Source organism: Osmerus mordax, chromosome 24 (assembly GCF_038355195.1).
Source record: "Osmerus mordax isolate fOsmMor3 chromosome 24, fOsmMor3.pri, whole genome shotgun sequence".
NCBI lineage: Eukaryota > Metazoa > Chordata > Actinopteri > Osmeriformes > Osmeridae > Osmerus > Osmerus mordax.
The window spans coordinates 8,370,884-8,396,664 of record NC_090073.1 but is presented as its reverse complement, the minus strand read 5'-3'; the positions used below and the strand labels follow the sequence as shown (position 1 = coordinate 8,396,664).

At 49.3% G+C, this 25,781-nt stretch overlaps 1 protein-coding gene across 1 annotated transcript in view; it reads right to left on the bottom strand.

Annotated features, from left to right (window-relative positions):
- Positions 1 to 953: 953 nt before the first annotated feature.
- Positions 954 to 25,781, bottom strand: part of lmx1bb (LIM homeobox transcription factor 1, beta b) — a 38,064-nt gene continuing 13,236 nt past the window's right edge. Inside the window, exons 3-8 of the mRNA XM_067228109.1 lie at positions 6,970 to 7,202; positions 4,981 to 5,156; positions 4,299 to 4,376; positions 3,853 to 3,919; positions 2,559 to 2,720; positions 954 to 1,111 (exon numbers count right to left, since the gene is read on the bottom strand). Of these exons, the coding sequence (XP_067084210.1) occupies positions 954 to 1,111; positions 2,559 to 2,720; positions 3,853 to 3,919; positions 4,299 to 4,376; positions 4,981 to 5,156; positions 6,970 to 7,202 (874 nt within the window). The remainder of the gene's footprint in view (positions 1,112 to 2,558; positions 2,721 to 3,852; positions 3,920 to 4,298; positions 4,377 to 4,980; positions 5,157 to 6,969; positions 7,203 to 25,781) is intronic.

The window sequence follows — 25,781 nt, the reverse complement described above, 5'->3', positions numbered from 1 at the left end:
AATGTGTGTTTATTCGTTGAACCAATCGACTTTGGTAATTTAGCGACTTTTGAATTTTGAAAATGCACATTGGATAAATTCCCTGGTCTGTAAGAAATAAATAGCACAATTCTGATCATTTACAGCTTGGTTGAAGTGAAGTGATTGTGATGCCTCACAATGATGCTCCATAATGAAATGATTCTCATGTACTTACTAATAGCTTAATTTCTTTTCTTTTTTTAAATAAAGTTTTTCATTTCCATGAGACCTCGTAGAGCACGGTACAGTTAAATAAATAGAAAGCTTTCCATTTTAACATGCACATCAAATTAGCTGGGGAAAGTATTTACATTGAAACCGTCACTACATATCCACTGACATAACTCCTCTTTTTTCTGGACAATTCTCCCTCTCACACACACACTCTCTCAGAAACACACATATTCACACACTTACATCATCAGTCTATGCTATTAACACAGTATCTTGTCTTAGGGCTAAATCTATCAAAGGGATCGGAATACAAATGTGGAATGTAGTTTACACGTTAAACGAGTCCAAGCAACAAACATCTCAACAACTCACAGGATGTGAAAATTATTTTTGGGTGTTTTTTTTGTTGTTTTTTTTTTGTTTACAATGAATTATGAGTTCATGCATCAGAAGCCAGCCTGTGATATTTGGTTTTAAACTTGTCATAAGTTGCTTAGACCTCAAATACTAATTTTCTTGTTGCTAATAAAGAAAGGAGTGGCATGTCTGTGACAGAATGAACTCTATAAAAAACACTTCCTTTTCTCAGGAATATTTGACTTTGAGCATTTGAGAAGTCAGACGTATGCACATTTTCCTGGAGCTGTTTGTAGGAATTGTTGCTCTGTTGGTCGAGGGTGCGGTGTGGAAATTCCTTGAGGCAGAGATGAAAACAACAGTTTCTTAATCCTACAGATTGAGATCTTCATCCTCCGTCTTCATGAAGCGAAGTACGAGTTCTGCATGGAATAGAGTCGGTCGATGGGGTTTCCCACGCGAGCGTGCAGGGAGTTGATTTCCGAGGACGCCATGAAGCAATCGCTAAGACTCGTTAAAGATGTGTCGCTGTCTATGTCATGGAATATTGAATCATTTCCTGTGCAGAGAAAAGGTAGAACATATATAAGGTCCATGGCTCGACAAACACAAACAAATCAAAACATAACACACACAATCAAAATGATACAAACACAATCTCAAACCGCTCTAAGAGTTCACCAAACACTTTCTGTGATAACCTTGTAAATCGAAAACTGCCCTGATGGTTAGTGAACGCCATTACAATTTTTAAAACAATGTCAACAGAACTCATTTGTTAGCTGACCATCCTGGGACAGAGCCCTGGCCTTAGAGAAGGTCTACAGTCTTCCTCCTCGAAGAGCTTTTCCGGACATCGTATTGTCTCCTCAAACCGTCTCTTTCTGTTATTATCCTGAGGGGAGTTGTTTACTTGATTACACTGTGACTGTTAATGACGCTGTTACACAACTCAGTGACAGAATAATGAGCAAGAGCTTTTAACGCCTTGCCAATATTGGTCCTCCTCTCATTCTGGGGAAGGATAATGAGACTGGGATCAGGGGTTGTCGCTACTACAAGGAACAATTGGGAGGGTTAGGAAACAATATGAAGCTCAGGATTACAGTAGTTCTCCTTGGTGTTTAGTGAAGATGGTTTATTCAACCACAGGGTCCATCCTTTGGGTGTATCGTTTCTGAATTACAGTCGAAAATACAACAATTAAACTACTGCCGCAAGTCATAACACATTCCGGAAAGATTGCCGTTTTCTCTCGCTACCCCCAGTGATTCTCTCCTCGTCCCACTACTCCAACACTATCTCACGGTCATCACATGACATTTCCGTCCCGATGCTGCGCGCTACCAAACTCTGTGCTGTTTTGACTCTTGATTCGCCTGTTAATCCCACTGGATTACGATCGCGCTCTTTGGATTATTACATTACATTACATTTAGTCATTTAGCAGACGCTCTTATCCAGAGCGACTTACAGTAAGTACAGGGACATTCTCCCCGAAGCAAGTAGGGTGAAGTGCCTTGCCCAAGGACACAACGTCAGTTGGCATGACCGGGAATCGAACTGGCAACCTTCGGATTACTAGCCCGATTCCCTCACCGCTCAGCCACCTGACTCCCTATGGATTATTATTACTGGATTACAGTACCACTCTTCCCAGAGCCGGCACTGTGCCCTGTCCAGGATCACGAGCCGCGCCGCCGAAACCATGCGCATGCTGAGAGACGCTGAGGTACTGAGGACTGGAGGAGGAGGAGGAGGAGGAGGGGGGTAACTGAACATCTTGGATTGATTTAAAACTTCAAAATAAACCAGTGGCCTGTGAGTATGCTTGTGTCATCTTATTTGGGGGGGGGGGGGGGGGGGGGGTGAGGCAGGGGGGGGGGGGTGAGGCAGGGGGGGGGGGGGGGGTGCTGGTGTGAAGTGTGCACACAGCCTGAACCATGGAGCTGTGGCCTGAACACTCGTCCCACTCTGGGGAACATGTGTGTGTGTGTGTTAGTTACCATATGGGTTCATGTGGTCTCCTGGCATCTGGGGGGGGGTCAGGCCCTGCTGGAAGGGGTCCGTACTGTAACCATTCTGCTCCATGGCAACCAACTGCTGTTGGGGCGGGCCCAAGGGCGTGAAGGAGTTCATCATTCCCTCCATCCGATTGGACATCACCTCTGCAAGACAGCCAACCGGGGAGGAGGAATGTTAACGTGACCATTGTAGGAAAAGTGTTGCCATGGCAAAGCTGTGTACAGCAGTGAGTCTGGGAGGCCGCCACTACACCTACGAGACTAACGCAGGGCCCGTCTCCATGGAAACCCTCTCTGCGCTGTGGTGCGGCAGCGTTCTGCCAGAGTTCCCTTCTCCAGCAGGGCTCTTCGCTCTCTCAGGGGTGAGTGTGGGTCACACACAGCCCTGAGGCCTGGACACACACAGCCCTGAGGCCTGGACACACACAGCCCTGTGGCCTGGTCACACACAGCCCTGAGGCCTGGACACACACACCGTGGCTCCTCCCCCTCTGCTGCACCTGACTGGGAACCCGCCCTCCTCCACCTTTTCATCCTCCTCCCTTCCTCGTATTCACCCTCCTCCTTCTCTCCCTCCCCATCCTCCCCCTCCTCCTTCTCTCCCTCCCCATCCTCCCCCTCCTCCTTCTCTCCCTCCCCATCCTCCCCCTCCTCCTTCTCTCCCTCCCCATCCTCCCCCTCCTCCTTCTCTCCCTCCCCATCCTCCACCTCCTCTTTCTCTCCCTCCCCATCCTCCACCTCCCCCTCCTTCTTCTCTCCCTCCCCATCCTCCCCCTCCTCCTTCTCTCCCTCCCCATCCTCCACCTCCTCCTTCTCTCCCTCCCCATCCTCCCCCTCCTCCTTCTCTCCCTCCCCATCCTCCACCTCCTCCTTCTCTCCCTCCCCATCCTCCACCTCCCCCTCCTTCTTCTCTCCCTCCCCATCCTCCCCCTCCTCCTTCTCTCCCTACCCCTCCCCCTCCTCCTCCTCTTTTCTTCCTCCCCCTCCCCCTCCTCTTTTCTTCCTCCCCCTCCTCCTCCTCCACCCCCCACTAGAGAGGGGGAGGGCAGGACAGAGTTCACAGGTCATCACTATCGTCTCCTCCCATGTCTTCACATGTTGCCTCAATTAACGTTCCCCACAAAGCTGTGGTCTGCAGCCTGGCTCATCCTGGCTTTGTGTTTCACGGGCAAGGCCACGTTTAAACTGGGCTTCCCCTATCTGATGTGTCGTACCTCCCACTTCCCCTGCAAACGCACTAGTGCGTTCTGTCCAGTCAGTGTTCGACGTGACGCACCTTGGCCGAGTCTCTGGGTGTTCTGTTGTTCCTGTTGCTGCTGCTGCCTCCGGGCCAATTTCTTCATCTGAAGGAAGGAAGGCATGTTTGTGAGTAACTCCCAGCGTGAACAGGCTCTCTGGGGGGACTGCATGGACACAGATCTGACTGTGAGACATCAGGGGTTTGGAAGATAACATCGAAGAGGAGGGCGTCTACATCTCAAGACTACAGCCCTGCTCTTCAACTTTACAGAGCTGAAAGGAATGCGGAGAGAAGTTTAACGTCGAGAGGTGATAAATAATTAGTTGACCGCGTTATTGTTGGGTCTGCCCTGTCAGTACTTGACGGAATAGCGCTGCAGTAAATTAACCAATACAGAACAAACTTTTTCTAATCACGTTCTACTGTAAATCTTCAGTGTAATTCATTCATTCTTCTAACAGTCTAGGTGGACTTCATCTCACCTTGGCTCTTTGGTTCTGGAACCACACCTGGACCACTCGAACACTCAGCCCCGTTTCCGCGGCCAGCGTCTCCCTCACCTACAGCAGTCAAGACAACACACTCCCAACATCTTCACGGGAACACAAACTCCTGCGCCGCAGATTGAAATCGTATGTGTGCTTTCGCCAAGCTTTGGCAGGTATCCAAAGCGTGGGCTTTTTGCCTCTTTTATTTGCTTTGATTTCAGTAAACGTTGAGTTAATGTACTGGTCTCTCGGACTGCTTGGTTACTGGCTCTTCAAAGCTTTGGAGCGGGGGCAGAGTTTGCTTTTAGGGCCTAGGCTGGGGTTTGGATGCAGTCATTTGGAGAAGGCAGGCTGTGTAACACAGAACAGAGAGACGCCTCCCACTTCAAAGCACTCCTCGGCCATCTTTTCCAATTTGAGAACTTGATTTGTGAAAGAAACTACTGTACCGTAGGCCTCATGCGGGCATACATTCAAATATCCACATGGCCACTGTTTTGTGATACACGGTAAATACCTGCATCTACCGCCAAAATAAAAATAAAAGGTTTTGTTTGCTGTTTGTATGTCGCTTTCGATAAAAGCGTTTCGTAAGTCGACAAAATGCAAAAAAACGTTAATCAATTCCTCATCCAGACCCAGGCGGAGCTAGAAACTGCCGTGGTTTTGACCTCACCTTCCTGCAGGGTTTAGAGGACACCTCGAAGGAAGCCTTGAATGCTCGTCTCTGCTGAGTGGTCAGGATGGTGCGAGGCCTCTTCGGCCTACGGGGGTCCTTCCCATCATCCCCCTTCCCGGAGCCCCCCGAGCACTTCTCCGGCTTGATATCCAGGTCCTCATCATCGCTCTTCTCTGCAAACACAGAATGTTTCCACCCCCGTCAGTGCAGGTTTGAGCCCACTACAGACCTGACAGCCTTCTGATGAATACGTAGCCCTGCTCGTTTCAATTCCATTTTTGTTCGTCGTCCGCAAGTGCATCCATAATAAAAAGAGACACATGTGGTTTTAATACTTTGTTATCGTTTTTTTTTTTTCAGAAATAGAATAGGCTGCATGCATGATTAGACTTTCAGAGAGCAGTGGAATATGAACATTTGTCATTGGGCTGGACACTGTTGCGAGTAAGTCACTGCACTCAGCTTTGTCTGAATTACACCAAATCAATCTTAGATAAAAAATCCCAACAGAACACATCCACCACAACTTGAAAGGGCAGCATATGCACACATGGTAAAATTAACTCATGATATCGGTGGAAATGTAAAATCTATAAAGCAGAAGTCACATTTGTGCGTCTCTGTATCAGATCCTAACAGACGAGGGATCTGTTGTGGCTTCACGGTCCTAGGAAGTTCTCAGGAAACGAAGATATCTGAAAAACAGTTTGCGTCAGTTTGATGAATGGACGGGACTGTTCAGCGTCTCAGGACTGGCTTGCATGGGAGGTTTACAATCTCGGAGACACTAAAGTCATGGCCTTAATGATGAAAATAGCCGTGCGCATGTACGACATGCAGTCTAAGTACTTAACAATGCTTTTCTAATGAAACGACACCAGAACACCAAGCCTGGGTGGGTGAACTTCCAGAGCCATAAGTTCTATTCAGTGATATGTAAGTGTATACATGTTTTCCAGCGTGACCCTTCTCTGATGTGTTCTGTCATCTGGCTCTAGTGGGCCTGCTCTGTGGACGGTGGGGGGTAGATAACAACTCTGCTCTAGCCGTACATTTAGTCGGACGCACGCTGAGGTTAACCACTGTTCCTCCATGTCAACATTGCCTCCGTCTCGCGCTGTGGCGCCCGTGGCCCCCGTGATACGACGGGACAAAACGAGGCGAGGAAGTAAAACAAATATTCCTGTAAGTTGACAAAAAGTTGACACAGGCACAGACGCTTCTGACAGATTCCCGTGCCTGTGTGTGTGTCGTTTAAACGAGAGCCAGATGGGGGAGAGCGGTGAGTCTTGGCGGAGCGCCTTGTGGTGAAGAGGCGAGGGGAGGAGCACTCGGAAGATAAGACGCCTGGCGTGGTCGATCCTCCAGCAGAAAGGCCCCAAATCCCTCTGTCACTCACCACGATACTCTGGTCTAATTCTTTCCAGCACGAGAATCCGCCAACACAGGGATGGGATGTTTCATTCGGGGGGGGGAGCGGGGGGCGGGGGGGGTCTAGGTTGTTTTACAGCTACCTACTGTCGCGTGTAAACCCTGGCACCCTGCCCACCCCCCATGCCTACTCTCACAGAACAACATAATAATATATTCGTTCAGCAGTTTTATCCAAAGTCAAGTACAAAGGAGGCCTTAAACCCTGCGACCATCTAGATCTGCAGTCAAACGCTCCACCAGTGAGCTCCACCTATCCCCACAGAAGCTCGATCAAACTATACTCATGTAGCACATTTCATACCACGATGCAACACAATGCGCTTCCACAGAGGGGAGAAAATGGGGGGGGGCGATACAAACAGTTATGTTTCACCCACATTTTCCAGAGGGAAGCTAAAAACCAGCTCCAACCTTCCCTGAAGCCGTGTGTTCAGACTCCCTGCGTGGGAGGGGGGGGGGCTCTAGCTGAAACGTCTGCGAGCGTGACTCCCCGTGTGTGTGTGTGTGTGTGTGGGGGAGGGGGGGGGCTGACGGGGCGGGCGGTGACCTCACCTGAGTCCGAGTCTCCGGGGCTGACGGAGCCCAGCAGCTCCTTCTCCTTCTCGTAGTCGCTCTTGCAGAGCAGCTGGCCCTCCTTCAGGACGAACTCGTCTCCCTTCCTCAGCGGGCGCTCGCACACGCAGCAGCAGAAGCAGCCCAGGTGGTACACGCTCTCCAGCGCCCGCATCACAAACTCCGTGGGGGCGATCTTTTCCAGGCAGCCGCTGCACTTGGCTGCGAACAACCTGGACGGAGAGGAACGAACACGAGTTATCTTTTTCGTTTGTCACGTTTTAATGACATACCAAAGAGGGGTGGAGGGGGGTTGCAGTTGTATGTTCTGCCACTGAGCTGTTCTAAGACAAGGTCCTCTGGTTAGAGAACCTTTACCATGACAGAGATACAAAAAGACGCACATGACACACATCTTTTTTTCTGGGATCGGCTAGTTTGGCCTGATCGCCATGGCTGGGTTGAGTAGGAGACAGTTTTGTGAAGCAGCTGGTGAGCAGTCTCTGTAATGAGACAGAGAAGGTAAGATGGCAGGCAGTGATAGCGGATCATCTGTTCATCATTCCAGGGGGGCTTGAAGAGGTACATGTCTACCTCATCTCTTCTGTACCTCGGCTATATAATGGAGGGAAGTCCGAGCTGAAACATGCTGGCTCATCTCCAACAGGGATTCTGTCTCGTGGTCCAGATGCCTGCCAGCCATGCTCTGACAACCCTTCCTTCTGCTCTTATTTCTAAATCAGGTGGGTGTTTCTGCTGTTTTACGAGTGGCTGGGGGGTTTCCCCCTCGTTCTCTCTGTGGTTTATCTTGTCCAGCCGTATAAAGCTGGGTGTGTTAGTGGGATCTTTGTTTGCATTGGTTTGGAGGACTTGGATCTGCTTGTGGTGGGCCTCTAATTTATTATGCGAAGCGAATAGAGGCAGAGTGTCAGGAAGAGGCAGAGAGGGAGGGAGAGGCAGAGAGGGCGGGAGCCAGGGAGGTAAGGAGGCAGAGAGGCGGAGATGGTAGGGAGTCAGCTAGGCAAAGAGGCAAAGAGGGTAGAGAGATAGGCAATGAGAGGCAGTGAGAGGCAGTGAGAGGCAGGGAAGGCGAGAAACAGGCAGGCAGAGAGGCCCAGAGTCAGACAGTCAACAGTAACTGACATCATCTGCTAGTCCTGGACAGGGATGAGTGATAAACATGACTGTGTGTAAATACAAGTGCATCGCAAACCAAAGGCAGGTTTTGTTGTGGTAATACAGCTGCGAGGCGCACACTGAGACATGACTGGGTGCGTGTGTGCTGCCTACACGGCTTCAGATAGCAGCTGAACACACTGCACAAACCACGGCAGCTTTGCTTGCTGTCTTTGCCTCACTGTGTCAGGTCTGTGTGCTGGCTGTCACACTGTTGTTGTGAGAGCTCTGGCACCAGGAAGTGCACAATGCTACCCAAGAGCCATCTTCATTACCATCAGCCAGAATAAACATGGGATTTGGGGAATTGTTTTATTAATTTATAACTGAAATACAGGCAAGATTACTGTCTGTTATAATCTAGTTTTTGATTATTTATTTTAAATTGGCCCAAAAAGAGTTTGGAGTTTATTACAGTAAACTCAACAATTTAAAAACCTCAAGGATAATCTCTTGCAAAATTACTTTTGGCAAGTTTAGCAAACAAGAAGATTTGTCATGTAACCACCCTGACAAGCTGATCTACTAAACCAGTGACTAACTGTGACTACTCCAACAAGACATGCAACTAACACAAAATAATACCTAGAAAAAAAACAGCCAGATTATCAACAAAAGGAAATACACAACAAATGTGGATTTAAAAAAGTAGTGCGACTCTGTCAATACTGTGTATTAATGTAAACTAAAGTAGACTTGGTCGAATGCAAATAGGCATCCCTGGCAGGTCTTACTGCTCAGTGAGAACAGCAGAAGGTTAGGCGTTTGTGTTGTCGTCACTTTTAGCCTGTTTTCCAAAGTTCGCTCAACGCCGAAGCCCTCAGGGTTATCCAGAGATGTGTTGAGACTGGGGGGACACAGGACTGATGATGCTGTCACCATCCCACGACCTACGCTCTAATGTCCAGCTAATTATTAGTGGTTTAGTCTAAAAGGCAGAGGAAATGACTTGTTAGCATGGTATTGATATGTTCTGGATGGCGCATTCACCAACTACCGGTTCCCCTCAAATCTTCTCACCCAGATGAAAACGTTCTCATTCAGCCTCCGTTTCCCCTTTCTTCTTCCTCCTCCTCGCCCCCTTCTAATCTCGTAAGCCGTTATTTTTCTATTTCCTCTCTCTGTCACTTTGCATTATTTTGGGTGCTGTAATTCCCATTGCTCCGTTCTGGAATCTTCCTGTCCCCGCTTTGTGTGGAGTTCTAATCCGGACTCTTTCCCCGTGGTCGGCCCCTGTTCTCCCTCCTCCACAGGGCTCGGATGCAGCATCCACGCATGACGCCACCTCTATGGCAACCACTCCTCCACAGGAAGGCCAGGGCCACTCCTCAGATGGTCAGAGAGAGCCTTTTCAGAGGCTGGCTGCAGAAATAAATCCTTCTCTAAGGAACAAGGGGAATTAGCAGGGAGCAGCGGACTAGGGATTTAACCCTACCTCTCTCCTTTGAAAGGCGCAGTCATGCCGACTCCCGTAGCTAGCCACAATCAAACAGGGGAGGGGGCGTGGGGCGGCGTGGGAGGGGAAAGGGGGGAGCGGGAGAGGAGAACACAGCCCCTCTGAATGACACAAGCGCTGGATTGTGAAGCGGGCTAATCCCACTTTAATACCTTTCCAAGTTCAGCTCCTCAAGAATGCTTTAAAACAACATCAGTGTGTGGGCAGCGAAGGATGACCAGGGGGGAGGAATACCATTCAGCCTCCACAACATGACCTGATGAGAGGGCCGAGGGCCTGGGCCGAGGGCCTGGGCCGAGGGCCTGGGCCGAGGGCCTGGGCCGAGGGCCTGGGCCGAGGGCCGACACGCCAGCAGAGCACCAGGGGGAGAAGATGTGGAAGGCTCACTGGGCCTGATACTTAGCCTAGCATAACAAACACACGGACAACCGGAGCAGTGCTGACACACCAAACGGTGACCGAGCGCCTCCCAGACAAGGGAGGGTGACGTGACTGAGGTGGAGGATGAGGTCACCGCGGTGGTCGTCGGCTCCCCTGGTCCGGTTTGTTTACTCAGGGCCGATGAGAGGACGGGCTGACCAGCAGAGCCCGGTGGATCCACGTCTCCTCCCACACCTGAGCGTGTGCATCGAGCAGAGAGACACTCCTGTCTGGATCAATAGTGGCGTTTGAGTCAGCTCGACACAATATTTACCCAGCCTCCCATCCACCAGAGCTCATAAGCAGAGGAAAAGCGCTAATCTCAGCAGATACCTTGAAGAGGGCTCCAGAGGGAACGATTATCTCCTTCAAATCCTTTGTTCACACACTCCCTGGCTTCAACCAGATGCTTCCTAGAACTCTCTCGTTCGCCGTGTCAAGCCACAGTGCGTAAGATGTTAAACCGTACCTTAATAAACAAAACAGATTGGCGTCACCAGACCAATCCACCAAACTTCAATAAGTGCAACAACTGAATACACCTTGCACCACTTTAAAAGAAATACAGCTCAAAATGAATAATACCTTTTTGTCTCTGAGCAAATCTTGTTAGATGAAGATATGCATATAAAAATGATTGGTGAGAGGCTTAGCTCAGAGACACCTCCGGTCGTTTCCACTCCCCTCCTCCTCCCTCTTCCTCCTCCTCCCTCTTCCTCCGTCTCACAAAGACTCTGGAAGAGCATGCCCTTTCCCTTTGAACAGATTACAGGCAACTTAAAGTGTGACAACATCTAAGCCTTCACCACATGGCGCCGATGATTTCCCACTAAAGACATTACTCTCTGCGCTCCTGCGGCCGTGATAAGCATCGGCAGGGCTAGGTGACATGAATTAGAGGCAGCCGAGCGAGGCAGAGGGAGGTACGGACGAGCCCCTGGCCCTGATAATCACGCTACGTTTAGCAACACGCGCTCCTCTCTCACCTTCTACCCCCTCGCAGGCGCTAAGCACTCTGAGAAATACCGCCAGCAATCGGAGGAAGGGCAGCCAAGGGGTGATGATGTCACCGCATCCACCAACCCCCCCCCTTCAAGAGACAGGCGGAGGATCGGGATTAGCCTCCAAAACAGCTGTAAACCATCGCTTTGAAGATGGCCTCCCCTTGTTCCATCATGGACAGCTACGATCCCCTGTCTGAGGAGGGCTTCTGGACGGAGCAGAGGAGCCGTGCGGTAGTAGCCGTCAGTCGGCGGGGAAACTGGCGGCGTGGCAGGAGGCTGTCTGGTTTACAAGCCGCGGCGCGAGCCTGATCGGTCAGGACAGGCGGGGAGCTCCCGGGGTCCTGTGAGCGCGGCGGGGAGAACGGCCTGTCTGAGGTAACGACTCGGAACAGGTCCGGCTCGCAGCGGACACACATGGTAAACACACAAACATTTGACGCCCAGATGTGGCGAGCAGATGAATGAAGGCCGATTCTTTTCAACTCCTTCTTGACGTTCTGAAAATTGACGTTGGGAACGTGGAGCTGAGCTGACCCTTAGATAAGGCGTGCTTGCGCACAGACCCCAAAGAACGGCGTCCCAAACATGCCTGCCTTAACACGGCAGTGTTTAAGTGCTTGCAGTGACTCAAAGGTAGAACACGGGGGGTGGAAAGAGATTAGCCATGAGAACAAGCCTTCACTAACCTACAACTAGTTGTTTTTTCTTCTGAACAGTAAGTTAAGATAGCAGACCACGCGTCACAGTAAAGACGATCGTCCCAATAAGACGATGTCATGCTCTCAGCATCTCCAATGTGCGGCATGCGTAACAGTGGCAACTCACGAGGCCGAATAAAACACTTCGTCCCTCCAATGCCTTGGATGAGCCGCACTCCGCTTTAAAAAGCTGCTTAATCACCCCGGCTCTCTCACAGCATTAGCATAGTAATGGCCTTTAAATAGAGGCTCTTTGTTTTTTAATTAAACTCCCAGCAGGTTAAAGCAAAGCACATTAACAGGAGATGTCCACACCAGAAGATGCCTGTTCTCCTCTTTGAGGCTCTGAAGACCAGTGTTTGCTGCCGAGCCATTTTCCACCAGAAACGTCGAGAATAAAATGTCTGTATATCAGTTAGATTTGATCCGGTTAAAAACTATTTTTATTATTATTAATGGGAAGCAGCCATGGTAGGCCCTGTGCAGTCACTCTCTAGTCATTCATCGTCAGTTGGATGGATCTCATCATTTCACCCCCATTGGTAAACATTTGATCACTTCGTCTCTATGACAGCATTATTTGCTATGTGCTTATTGTTCTCTTTAGACAACTCCAGCGTGAACTAAGACTTTAATAAAAATCTGGATCAATGAATACTGAGCTTTGCTGGATAGAGAGATTGATGTTGATCAGGTTTGTGTGTCTGAGCTGCACTGTGAGTGTACTGGAGGACTCTGTCATCGTCAAACAAAAATCTCCACTCTGAGCAAACAGGCAGGACTAAGCTGGTGTTAAGGTGTGTGTGTGTGTGTAAGAGAGAGAATGTGTGTGTGTGCTGGGCAGCAGAAGAGGCTGGGTACACAACTTTACAGAGTAGAGAGAGAGAGAGCAAGCAGATCTGCACACACTGTGTTTAGTCAGCTGTACTCTCTGAGAGCGGGTCCTCAATGCTACACCAGATCTAAGCCCGGGCTCCATGTACACAATACCATCCTTCACTCCTGGCAAGAGTCGACACGTAAACACACTGTAATTACTCTGGCAGAACTAAGACCACCTGTATTAAGCGTGTTAACAACAAATCAAATTGTGTTTGCACAGCCCTGGCAGTGTCACTGGAGGATCCACAGATCAGCACCTCGAACCAAACTCTCAGAAAAAAAATATATATTCTCAAAGAAACTTGGAGAGTAGCAAGACAGTGACGGAAAGCCCTTCTCCAGAGATGGTGACGCGGAGAATCGCAGACCATTGGCTGACCATATTCAGGCTTCATCCATGTTGTCATGCTATCATCACCAGGCTCTCTTCTCGCTGTCTGGACCTTCCAGAATCATCTGGATTAGGGTTAGCAGACCTCTCCGTTAGCTTTGTGGCTTTTCTCAACCGAGCTATTCTGGGGAAGGTGAGTGTGATGTGCTGTAGAGCCAGAGGCACACAATCATGATGTTTTCTGGAGCTAAAGGCACACAATCAAGATGTTTTCTGTAGCTAAAAGGCACACAATCAAGATGTTTTCTGGAGCTAAAGGCACACAATCAAGATGTTTTCTGGAGCTAAAAGGCACACAATCAAGATAGCTATAGCTATATATATATATATATAGCTGACGGATTCCATTTCGAAGCAACCGTCGAACAACAACAGTAAAAAGTAAAAAGTACAGATAGTTTGGTGATAAATTCTTCACAAATCATTTGGGAGAAGTAGGAGGAAGTATCAGCTGTCCTGCCTCAGCGCTGAGACGGTTAAAAAGCAACATTCGGAGCGGAGGGCTTTCTAATTACTGTTGACCCCTGTGGGTCTGGGACTAAGACATAAAACAAACAGTCATATGAGGTGATCTAAACCGGAGGCCTGCAAATATGCAAAGGCTGGGTCCGGCATGGAGCATCACGTAAAGGTTTCTTCTCCCAACATCTAATCTGTGGGCCGACACAATATTAAGATGGCTTTGGAGCCACTTGTGACCCAGCTGTTCACTAATGAAAAATTCCAGAGCTCCGCACCCCCTTTGCCCGGACCCTGCCCTGTCCATCTTGAGTTTACCAGGCATGAAAAGATACTGGATTCAATAGGTGGACAAGAAGGGGGAGAGAGGATCTGGAGGAAAGCTTGTGTGTTTAACCCCTCCTCTTCCTCCCATCCTTAGAATATTGGTGTGCAGTGGAGTGTTTGCAGAGGGCTTTAATGGGCAGAAATGACCGGGTGATTATTGTGGTGGTGGTTTGCTAGGTAAGGGCTTCTGTTTGGTCAACAAAGATTCAATCCAAGCCTAAAATGAGTCTGGAGAGGAGTGTCTTGATTTTAAACTATGTGCAAGAGACATAGGCTTGTGTGAGCTTCCTTTTCACAAATTCTCAGATTGCATCGATTGGTCTGAAACCATATTGACTAAACTAAGGCTGGCCCATTCAAGGGGCTATTTAATAAAGTACAAATATGGATATTCTGAATCTTTTTCAAAAGAGAGTTTGAAGACGGTCCAACAATAAATAAAAAAATGACATTAACTTCACGAGTCAAAGAATGATTCGTGGACAAGCATGTTTCTAAGTCTTAATGGGAGTTACTGTTTGTGCCAGAAGTCCTATGGTGAGATATGTTTGGCTAGGGAGCCTACATTCACCAGAGATGCCTGAAATCCTGTAGAGAGGAGGATGAGGAGAAGGAGAGGTGGAGAAGGAGGGGTGGAGAAGGAGAGGTGGAGAAGGAGAGGTGGAGAAGGCGGGGTGGAGAAGGAGAGGTGGAGAAGGAGAGGTGGAGAAGGAGAGGTGGAGAAGGCGGGGTGGAGAAGAAGAGGTGGAGAAGGAGAGGTGGAGAAGGAGAAGGAGAGGTGGAGAAGGAGAGGTGGAGAAGTGGAGAAGGAGAGGTGGAGAAGGAGAAGTGGAGAAGGTGGGGTGGATAAGAGGAGGAGAGATGGAGGAGTGGGTGGAGGAAAGGAGGGGGCAGGGAGGAGGAGAGTGGAGCAGGAGGGAGAGAGTCAGGGAGGGAGGAGGAGGAGGTTCACCCTAAATCTCCAGGAGAAACCGATCACCGATGGACCTCTGGGGAGATGAGCTCTCTGACAACAGATCATAAAAGATCTTCCCTGCGGGAATATCAATATCAGATATTCTCCTGAATAGCGACAAGCTTAGGACCTTAGATGAGCACCACGAAGGAACACAGAAGGAAAGGGAGAATGGCAGACAATGAGAAAGGGAACGCAAATGAAAAACAAACACTCGCATTCAAAGACAGGATGTTTAAGCACCCAAAGGCCAGGGATTAACACGGCGATTATAATCAGAGTAGTATATTAGAATTTTTCTGTCCAGCAGGCCCCTTCAAAAGGCCTTAATCCAAGATTAGCAGGTGTTATGCTAAAAACCTTTTTTTTTTTGTGGACGTAGTTACACTAGCCAAACAAATATGTCTTTGAGTGTGAAGAGCTGGCGAGGATGTATGGCCGTAGTCATGGAGACCACATGGTAGCTGGGAGCAGGGGGGGGGCTAGAGGAGAGGGGGGGGGGGGGGGGGTTTGGAAGCCGTTGTTGGAATGTGTCACACAGACAGAGGGACGCAGACCACAGAGCAAACCTAAAACCTGCTGTTTCACAAAAAAAAAAAGAATAATCTACTCAACTATTCCACTTAGCTGGAGACCACCTATAGCTAGCCTCCCGACCTGGAGAAAGGCCATGGTGAAATCAAAACTGCTTTTCTGATCCGTTTAAGAGGGAAAGAGGCCGAGGTTGACCAACAAAGATTCATTCATCATATATCGACGTAAATGACAAGACACACTGTTCAGTTCTATGCTGTTTGGTAGGCCAGCAACGGCTATACTGTACTACTCCTTTAAGGAAATATAACTGGCAAACTTTGAAAGCCTGTAAAATAAAAAACAACATCAAAGTATATCACTGAGAATTAGCAGTATACATACAATATATGTGAACTCATATTTGAGTATGGTGCCAGAGTTCAATGTGTTGCTGTACGTAAATGCCCCAAAAGAACAATACAGGAATTGTCTTATATTTCACATGCTTGCAGAAACTTGTATGTTGTGATCTTCATTGGAGGTATTTTGTGCGTCTAATCTTGAAAGGGATTTTTGTTCTCAATTTTACCATCTTACATTTCAGTGAATCTATTCTGCATGTGGCTGTAGGAGATCTGATGGTCTGATCCTACGCACACACACACACACACACACACACACACACACACACGCACGGACACATCAGGTATCCTGTGAATAACCACACAGCTACAGGAAAATCGTTTGGGAGGTACAAATCCAAGCCATAGGCACATCACTCGTCCATGCACTCTTCCAGGCCCTCCTCCCCACACATACACTCCACACACTCTCCTCCCCACACACACACACACCCACCCACTCTTCTACACCCTCTCCTCCTCATACTCCTCCACACACTCATCCACCCAGTCCTCCTCTCCAGCTGCCCACGCCTCCAGCACTCAGCTCCCCTCACCTTCCCACCCCCCCTCCCGCCCCTCCCCCTCCACCCCCCTCCCCCCCTCCCCCCACCCACACTGAGATTAAGCACACTTACATCCTAGTTACAGGAACATTCAGAAAGGGGGATCACTGATATAGCCAGAGGGTATCATCAGGATGTGATGTCAGGATAACCGATCAACATTTCCCCACCAGTCCCAGCTCAGACCCAGGGGAGGCCGGGGGAGTTACGGACCCCACCTCCAGCAAGACCTGCCGCTCCCCTGTCCTCAGGGCGATCACGCTGCCCCCAGCCTCCCTCCTAATGACAGAGCCCTGAGGCTTCAGCACCCCCCTCTCCCCCCATCTCCCCCCCTCTCCCCCCCTCCTCCCTGCTGGCTGACCCAGGTGCCCGTCACAGAGCTGTCTGCTCCATGGCTGGTGTCACCCACCACATAAAGCCCCCCTGTGCTCAGCTCTCCATGTCCCCAGGCCCCAGCCTTTCATTCTCAGGTCACTGGCACAGCTTTGCCTCATCCAGGGCCTCCGGGGCCCCCCAGCCAGGACCATTGTCTGGCCTCAGAGAAAGACTATTATTTCAACTCAATTTACTGCGAGTACACACTGAATGATGAGTCCCCGCCCCTCTCCTCGTCCTTTCCCCTCACACACTCTCTCTCCTCTGCGGTTGCCCGCGCCCCCCCCCCCCCCCCCCCCCCCCAACCCTTACATCCCTAACCATGGGCTGTGATATACGCGGCTAACAAATCACTCCTCTTTTCCCCCGTTACCATCGCTAGCGTCAGAGTGCGGCTCGCTAATTCCCTTTCCGGGCCGAGAAGAAGAAGACGAGCGGTGTGTGTTTCTGTGTGTGCCTTCGTCTCTAGACTGTAGGTAAGTGGTGTGTGGCCCAGGCGGTGAGGTCAGCTGCTGCTATCGCACGACTCTGCTTTATTCTCCAATCCCAAACACACTCGTACCATCCTGCGGTGGTACGCCAGAGCAATATTCAAAGAACTATAAAAACGTACTGAACCAAGTCTGAGTGTGAGCTACGTCAGTGTTGACAGTTACATTACATTTCATTCCTTTCCCATTTCATCCAAAGCAAAATGAATAAAATATAATGCAGATGTCGAACCCCCGACCCATCAATTGTGGGATAAAATAAAGGAACATTATCTCGGTGGTTAGAGTCAAGGAACGGAACGCGTTTATGTGCGAAGACAAACAGCCACCACATCAGGTTCCACTGACCGGGGGAACAAACCCGACGGGGGTCTTTGTGTCTCTGTGACAAAGGACACAGCGAGCCCGTGGACGCCCAGCTGCAGGGGGAGAGAGGGACGGCGTGTGTCTAATGTCGTTAGAGCCGTCTCCACAGCTAAAGAGAGAAAACGACCGGCTGTGGAACACTTCCTGATTGACACGTCGGGCCACGACCCAGAAGACGCGGATGCTGCATATCCACGTTGGAGCGACTAAGCTTTTACATCGTTCTTTTTTTTTTCTCCCTCCACACAGAAGTCTGTGAAAATGTGTCACAGACATCACCGCTAGGAGGAACAGTCTATCCTCCTCTCACCAAGGAGACTACATAAGTCTTAATTATAGAGAATTATTAGGCAGCTTTAAGTAGCGTTCGTTTACACTGCCTCGGCCCAGCAGAGGTAACGCGATTATCTGGAGCCTCTTTTATCTTAGGCAAAAGGGGGCTGACACACCAGCACAAACTAACGTGATAAAAGCTCTTGCTATCACTGCTTGATTCAACGACTTTAAAGGTAAGTGTTTATGACAAGGTAATAATGCTGCATGCAAAAGGCTGGCCTGTAAATTGCTTAGTTAGGCTATGATGGATGAGGCGGACCCTAACCTTGTTTCCTCTAAAACCTCTTGATTTCTAAAGCCGAGGATAATGAATTTGATTTGATTTGCCCTCCTTATCTAATTAAGAGTTTAAGAAATTTGACCCTGCTTCGAGAATCAAAAATGAATACGTCGAAAATACAAACGTAGCTAAGATACCTGCCAGGATCATTTTTCAACTTCTATAGATTTAAGTTAAGTTTTTTGTATTATTATTATTTATTTTTTTACTTATGTTTATCCTCATCTCTGAGAACTATACTTCCTCAAGATTTTGGTTCCAACAGCTCTGTATATGGACATAATGACAGTCCTGCAACTAACAGACCAGGCTTGAGAAAGCTAAAGACAATCCAGAAAGATGAATTAATCTGTGATCAATTTCAACAGAGAAAACACATCCTTATAAAACACCAGCCCTCGACGTTTACATCTAGATTATATTCTACAACCTATTCTCGCCTGTGAAGCTTTGATGGCTCTCTTGGCATCTGTCTCCTGAATGTGACCCTTTGTGGGGAGAGACGTCAGTCCTCCATCCCAGCTAGAGGTCTTACAGACACATGCTGATCACTGACAGTCCGTCCACCATCGTCTTTGTACGGCTCGACACACAGCCCCACAGCTGCTGAACAGGACTAGAACATTCCGGATCCAATTACTTGGAATACACACTTCAGTTTATCTCACTCCCAGTCATTATCTGAATTGTCAACATACCATTAGTGTACCTGCTTGAGAAGAGTGTGTGTGTGTGTGTGTTTGTCTTCTAATAGGGCCCAGAGGGACAGGGTTATTTAGTAGGAAACCTCTGCAGGCTGTAGGAACTCTGCTTCGTAACCGCACTCCAAACACAAGCAGGACCGCAGAGCACGTCGCCATTAAGCACCCAACACAAACGCCCCACTCAGGGAGCGGCGGAATCAGGAGACTAATGATGTGATCGTGGAGACGGCAGGACCAGCCAAGCCCACCCTCGGCCTGTCCATTTACATTTAGTCATTTAGCAGACGCTCTTATCCAGAGCGACTTACAGTAAGTACAGGGACATTCCCCCGAGGCAAGTAGGGTGAAGTGCCTTGCCCAAGGACACAACGTCATTTGACACGGCCGGGAATCGAACCAGCGACCTTCTGATTACTAGCCCGATTCTCTAACCGCTCAGCCACCTGACCCCCAGGACATGACTCCACTCTCCAGCTGTGCAGGAACCTGTTGGGCTCCTGACCAGCACAGGGCCCCTGGTCACTGAAGCTACATCAACTGTCTCCAGTACTGCTACTATTACTCCACCTGAACAAGTTAAAGTGCCGAGTCACACACACACAGGGGTTCATAGCCCTTCTACATAAGAGACTTTTGGAGACTCAGGGGGATGGATCGTGTTAATTGTGCCAAGTTACATCCGAGTCATATTGACACTTGCCCTGTGAGAATAAACTCACAGGGTTATTCTCCTAAACTCCTACTACGGGACATTATAAAAAATATATGAATACCCATCAGAGTATCATTTATAGCCCTCAGTAATAGTCTGGCATAAGAACTCTCACAAAAAAAGGCAAAAAGCATGAATAATCATTGATTGGGTCTTCAGAGAGCCAGCTGCTTTAGAAAGCGGTACTGTGCATTTGTTTAGCCACAACATTCCTTTCAAGAAAACTGGGAGATGGAGAAAATGGTCATGTGCCCCGGAGAACCAGCCAACAGAAACGGCACTACATCGCAGAGTATCGTACACGTGTACCCATGCTGCTCGGTCACGGACCAGTCCACTGGTTGGGCGCTCATTCTGAGTGCTGTTGGGTTCTGACATGCTGACAGTTTATTTGCTGTGCGAGTGTGTCGCGTGTTGACAGTCCCTGAATGAGACCAGGGTGTCTGACTTTGAAACCTTCAGTAGACTCTTCTTACACCAGACAACCCCTACAATGCCTCCAAAAACTGTACACGGACTGTTTTAATTTTCATAAATCCTCGCAATTGCTACTGGGCCAAGCCTCTTGATGAACGCTGAATGAGACCAGGGTGTAAACATCCACAATTACAAAGCTCCTCCAACATTGTCTGAGACCGAAAGCAGACTCTTCTCACATCACGACTTCAGCAAAACGGATAACGTCTCCCATCCTTCTCCACGTATGAGATGTATGTAAGACACGCGTGTGAGATGTATGTAAGACACCGGGCCCACTGAGAACCAGCAGCAATTACAGGAAAGGCACCGGCCAGAACCTCTCCTACATAGGGAACTTCACGAGCAATAACCTAGCGAGGGAGCGACAGGCGGCTAGATTAGATCCGGAGTCGGTTCGACTGACGGAGATCAAGTCGACGCCCCCGTCAGCCTGTGTGCTCACAGGTCAGGAGGGGGCTCATTTGATTACTGTGGGTGTCCCACGAAAAGACAAGTGCCACTCACAACCAGTGACAGAGAGAAAGAGTAAGAGCTGTTGTGTGTGTGTGTGTGTGTAGGGTGGGGGTTAGGAGCGATAGAGGGGTTTGGGGGGGGGGGGGGGCTTGAATAATTATGAATCACGTAGCTTAACCTTATGGGGAGTTAATTTGAAGAGTTCCAGGGCTGGGGTTAAGGGACTGGTTATTTCCCTGGGGGACCCCTAATACTATTGTGTGGGAAGGGGAAGATCAGGAGGAAAAGCAATATTGTGTCTGTTAGGAGCCATATGAGGAGCTGACCCCAGCACACTGCCCACAGTCACACCTGCCATCGGCGAGGATTGTTAGTTAAACATCTCAATACAGCTCCTTTCTCCTCCACAGTGGTGTATTCATGATCAGAGATGGTGCTGAGCGACTTGACTGCACACACACGCACACACACACACACACACACACACGCGCGCGTATTAGACCGAATTATCTACAACAGAAACCTGTATATAAGAGAATCTAAACGCATCGAGGCTTACACATTTCCAACGAGCTAATAACAATAAATGGTTCAGCAGTTCATGGTTCGTCCGTAGACGACACGCCCTCTGCCGTATATCCTGACGATATCTCTGCTCTGTATAAATGAATAATGCTGCGTAGGCCTGTTTATGTGATGGTTTTAACTTGGCTCTGAAATCTTTTCACTGATCCCTTGTACACGCAGTGAGAGATGAAGACAGAGGAAGGGAGAGGACAGGGGTGGGAATTTGGGGGGGGGGGGGGGGGGGGGGGCGTGCAGACACGAAGCATGGGTTCGATAAATCACACCCATGATGCTTTGCAGCCCTCAGCGTGTTAAGGGGGCGCTTGCTAAAGCCGGGGCCCTTCCCTGGAGCCTACACAGTCTGCTGTCACGCCTGCGGCGGGGAGGCTGAGAGGTGGGAGGATGGAGGGACGGGTGTGGGAAGGGTGGTGCGGAGGAGGGTGGAGGAGAGGGAGGGAGAGGTGGAAGGATGGAGGGATGGGTGTGGGAAGGGTGGTGTGGAGGAGGGTGGAGGAGAGAGGGGAGGGAGAGGTGGAAGGATGGAGGGATGGGTGTGGGAAGGGTGGTGTGGAGGAGGGTGGAGGAGAGAGGGGAGGGAGAGGTGGAAGGATGGAGGGATGGGTGTGGGAAGGGTGGTGTGGAGGAGGGTGGAGGAGAGAGGGGAGGGAGAGGTGGAAGGATGGGCGGAGGGGGCGGCAGGAGGCCCTGGTGTTGTAGTGCACGGCTCTGGGTTCTGGGACCGTGGCAGTGCGAGCCCAGACATCTGGATCCAGTTTGCTGGGAGCACAGTCAAACAGGGCTGACTCTGCCAGGGGAATCTCATCCCTTTGATTCCTACTCCCAAGGCTCGCTCTAATTGTCATCCCTCATTATTTAGTCCAAGGTGCAGAGATGAATCATAAACTATTACGGAGGAGACAACCGTTTCCTCTCCCAGAGAAAACCTCCTCCTTTCCTCCTCTCTTCCCCCCCTTTCTTTCTTCCCCCTCTTTTATTGCCTCAGCTGATAACAGAAGAAGGTTCTTACTCGTTTTTCTTCTCGTAAAAAAAATGACTAGACGATAAACATTGCTAATCTCTCTCTGTTCCGTTACACTGGTGAGGTTCGACGGAGACAGACTCAAAGTTCTCAACCGGAGCCCCTCTCCAGACCGCAATCGACGCAAGATGAGAGTTGATGAAGTTACGGATGATTTAATGACGGCCTTCAATTAAAAGGGGCTTCATCTGTCAGGACTTACTCAACACAATGAGGAGGCATTCTCTTCAGCAAAGCTTCAACCAGTAGCAATTGTGAGGATTACTGCGAATAAAAACAGTGTGTTTACTGTTTTTACCAGGAATTGTGTGGGTTGAACTCATAGGAAGAGTGAATTGTTTGCATGAATTATCTGCAAACTCTATGGTGAGCAATGGGACTATAATATTGATGTAATTTATAGCTAATGGAGACAGAATTATGGCAGGGAGTTCAATGACTAGAAATGGGCGAGGTTTCTTCAGTCTCTATAAATCTTATACATCCTCAAAGCTAGTCATACAACATATCTGTTTGCGTTGCCAAACAACTATAACCTTCACATCTCACAGTGCAACCCTCTGGTACAACACAACTCCATTCAATTCTGAATATCCAAGAAATTATTTTCTGATTCTCTGGATAAAAGCAAATAGATGTGTGTATGCTACTCTGTGCATTAGAAAGGAACTTATTTACATTTGAATGACCAAATGTAACAGTGATGATAATGTACATTATGACTTATCGAAGTACGTTCAAAAATGTATATCTAGGGCTGAGGTGACTCTACGTGTGAAATGATCCCAGCAATGGCCGGTATGTGAGTGTGTGTGTGTCAGGTAGACACAGTGACAGCAACCGTACAGCTCCGAACAGGGGAGAGATCTCTTCTGAGGTCTGCCTCGTTTGTTACGGAAGCAAAGTCAGCCGTGAAAATACCGTGTGCCTGTTTGTGTGCAGGTGTGTATTTCCACGCGTGTCTGTGTACGTGGTAAGCCCTGCTCCTCACCCCAGAAGAGGTATGTTACTGTCTGCATGCAACGACACATGACAAAGGCCTCTTGCCAGGCTTCCTAACTTGCTAGTGTGTTCTGTAGGCCTCAGGCTGTGCCTTCAGTGGAGTGTTGTTCCAGTGAGCACAAGCCAGGAAACCACCAAGAGCATCCATGCTTGAAAAGGCCCTGAACATCATCGATGATCCATCTAGCGTCTTTCCTCCTGTTCCCCATCGATGAACTCCACTCACATATACACTGCTGAAAGCCCAACCCTCAAAGTTCCTGTACTTTGGAAAGTACCAACCCCGGAGCAAGGACTGTTTTGGTTTCTGCTTTTTGCTCTCTAGAACTCCATTTTAAACCCTGGTTCCTACGGTGGAAACCCAGTGAGTTCTGGAGGGGAAGTTCTTTGTTCAGGGGGGAAAGTTCCTGCAGTGGAAGTGAGACTTAAACGTTTAAACAAGTGCCACTTGCACTCACAGGCATATTGAATGGTTCAAAATGAAGCGTAAAGATGTATATCAGAGCCGTCTCTCCATCCCTGGCCTGTTGTGTATACAGTAGCCATCACTTGCTCACCGCAGGTTGGAAGGGGTTTTGTGCGTTAAGCATACCATCAGATTAAAGCAGGCTCTGATTTCACCGCTAATTGTGCTCGTCCACTTAAGAGGATGACAGCCCCTCGAATGGGGAAGCGGGCCATGGCACTCATCCATCATCGCCCCTACCGATCACACCCCTCTAAAGGGCTACACGCTAACACCATTAGCACTACCGCTGGGCATCTAACCAGCACATCACTCACAGCGCTACATGCTAACAGCATTAACCTTATGCCGAGCCCCTAACTAACAGATCAGTCTTAGCTAGCGCTAGCTCGTGTTGCTAATGGTTCGAACAGTCACTGGAAACAACAACATATATATCTCTGCAACAGTCATCTAGTGTCTTGGAGGCACTAGATGAATCACTAATTTCCCAACTACGTATTTCCTCGTTTGTCTGCGGGAATTCAACATGTTGAGGGGAGAACATTGTTTTGGTTCCTCCCCGTTCTTCTCCTGCTTGATTTCTGTTTCCTGGAGTAGATTCAGTTTCTGTTCCTGCTTCTCCATATGACTCTTACACAGACTGGGGAGGCACCATTCAAATCTTATTATCATTTCATATTTCACTGTGACAGCGAACCACAAAAATGATTTTTAATTAGAAACAGAATCAGTAAAAAGTGAATGGGGGAAAAGAGACAATATAAAAGAGGAATGCATTCATCCATGGGAAGCTTATTCAACTGTGTTTAAGATGAGTGCCAATGTGCTAACAGCATTAATGATGTTATAAAGAATTATGAGAGGAAATCAAATTTGCCTCGCCACTTGAGCGCCGCAAAAATGCCAAACAATAAACTACCAGGTTGCAAATTAGATCAGTAAAAATATCAAACACATTGCAGTGGAAGAAAATCCATAATTGCGTTTAGCGGCTGGACTCTCCGGGGAGGCGAGGCGGTCGGGATCGTCAGAAGGTAGCACAGGGGCCTGTATTGACAGAGCAGTAAAAATCGACAGGCTAACTAAATAAACACTCAGGCATCGTTAAATATTCAACAGCTGAGATTTGACTAGGGCCTCTGTCTCTCCCCATCGCTTCCACTGGCTCCTCTCTGCAGCACATGTTTGTCATCCAACGCCCCCTCACCTCCCTCCACTCCCTCCCAGCCCCCCAGCCCACCTGCCCCCCACCACAGAGCCCTTTCACTCAGCCCCCCTCAGCCCCCAGTTTCCCACCACACAGACAGATCTGCAGCCGCAGAGCCCCCCGGCAACCCCACCCTCCCTCCCTCCCTCCCTCCCTCCCTCCCACCTTCCCTCCCTCCCTCCCTCCCTCCCTCCCTCCCTCCCTCCCTCCCTCCCTCCCTCCCTCCCTCCCTCCCTCCCTCCCTCCCTCCCTCCCTCCCTCCCTCCCTCCCTCCCTCCCTCCCTCCCTCCCTCCACAAGCCTCCCGCCCCTCCCAAACTGATCCTTCCCCCTGTGACTCCTGACAGCAATAACTGATGTGGGGCCTGGGGGGCCGATCCAGTGGGGGCCCTGGGTGGAATGGGGGGCTGGGGGGGCAGGAGAGCAGAGGAAATAAAGAGGAGGCAGCCTACAAGAAATACACATTAACTAAGACACACAGAGACCATCCACCCATCTACTCCTCCCCAGACTGCTTGCACAAAGGCTGGACGTCACACACACGCACCCATGCACACACACACACGCACATGCACACACACACACAGAATCTGACTCATTGTGAGGATATGCAACACAACAGCTAACATCAGAATCCAAGTGAAAATGATTTGAGTATTGGGGAACGCTACAACAAAACACCAGGCAAACCCTCCGTTACTCCCCAACAATGACCTGCAGGTGGGCCAGGGTGTGGAGGAGGTGTGGCCAGGGTGTGGAGGAGGTGTGGCCAGGGTGTGGAGGAGGTGTGGCCAGGGTGTGGAGGAGGAGAGGTAGGGGTTTTCCAGTGTTAAGTGGATGAGGCAAAAGGCCAGCTGAACATAACAAGATCAATACTAACATTTACCTACCCCTGGAGAGCTGCCCACCTCCCCTATAGCTCGTTACACATGTGTAATGACCTATAGCGCCAACACGTTATTACAAAGCAGTTGTCGCGCAGACTACAATTGGGATATTAAAAATCTCGTACCGTCAGTTGTCGATCCCGATCGGCACGGTTGCGAGCGAAGCGCTCGCGTCCCCGAAACCTTGAGGCTCT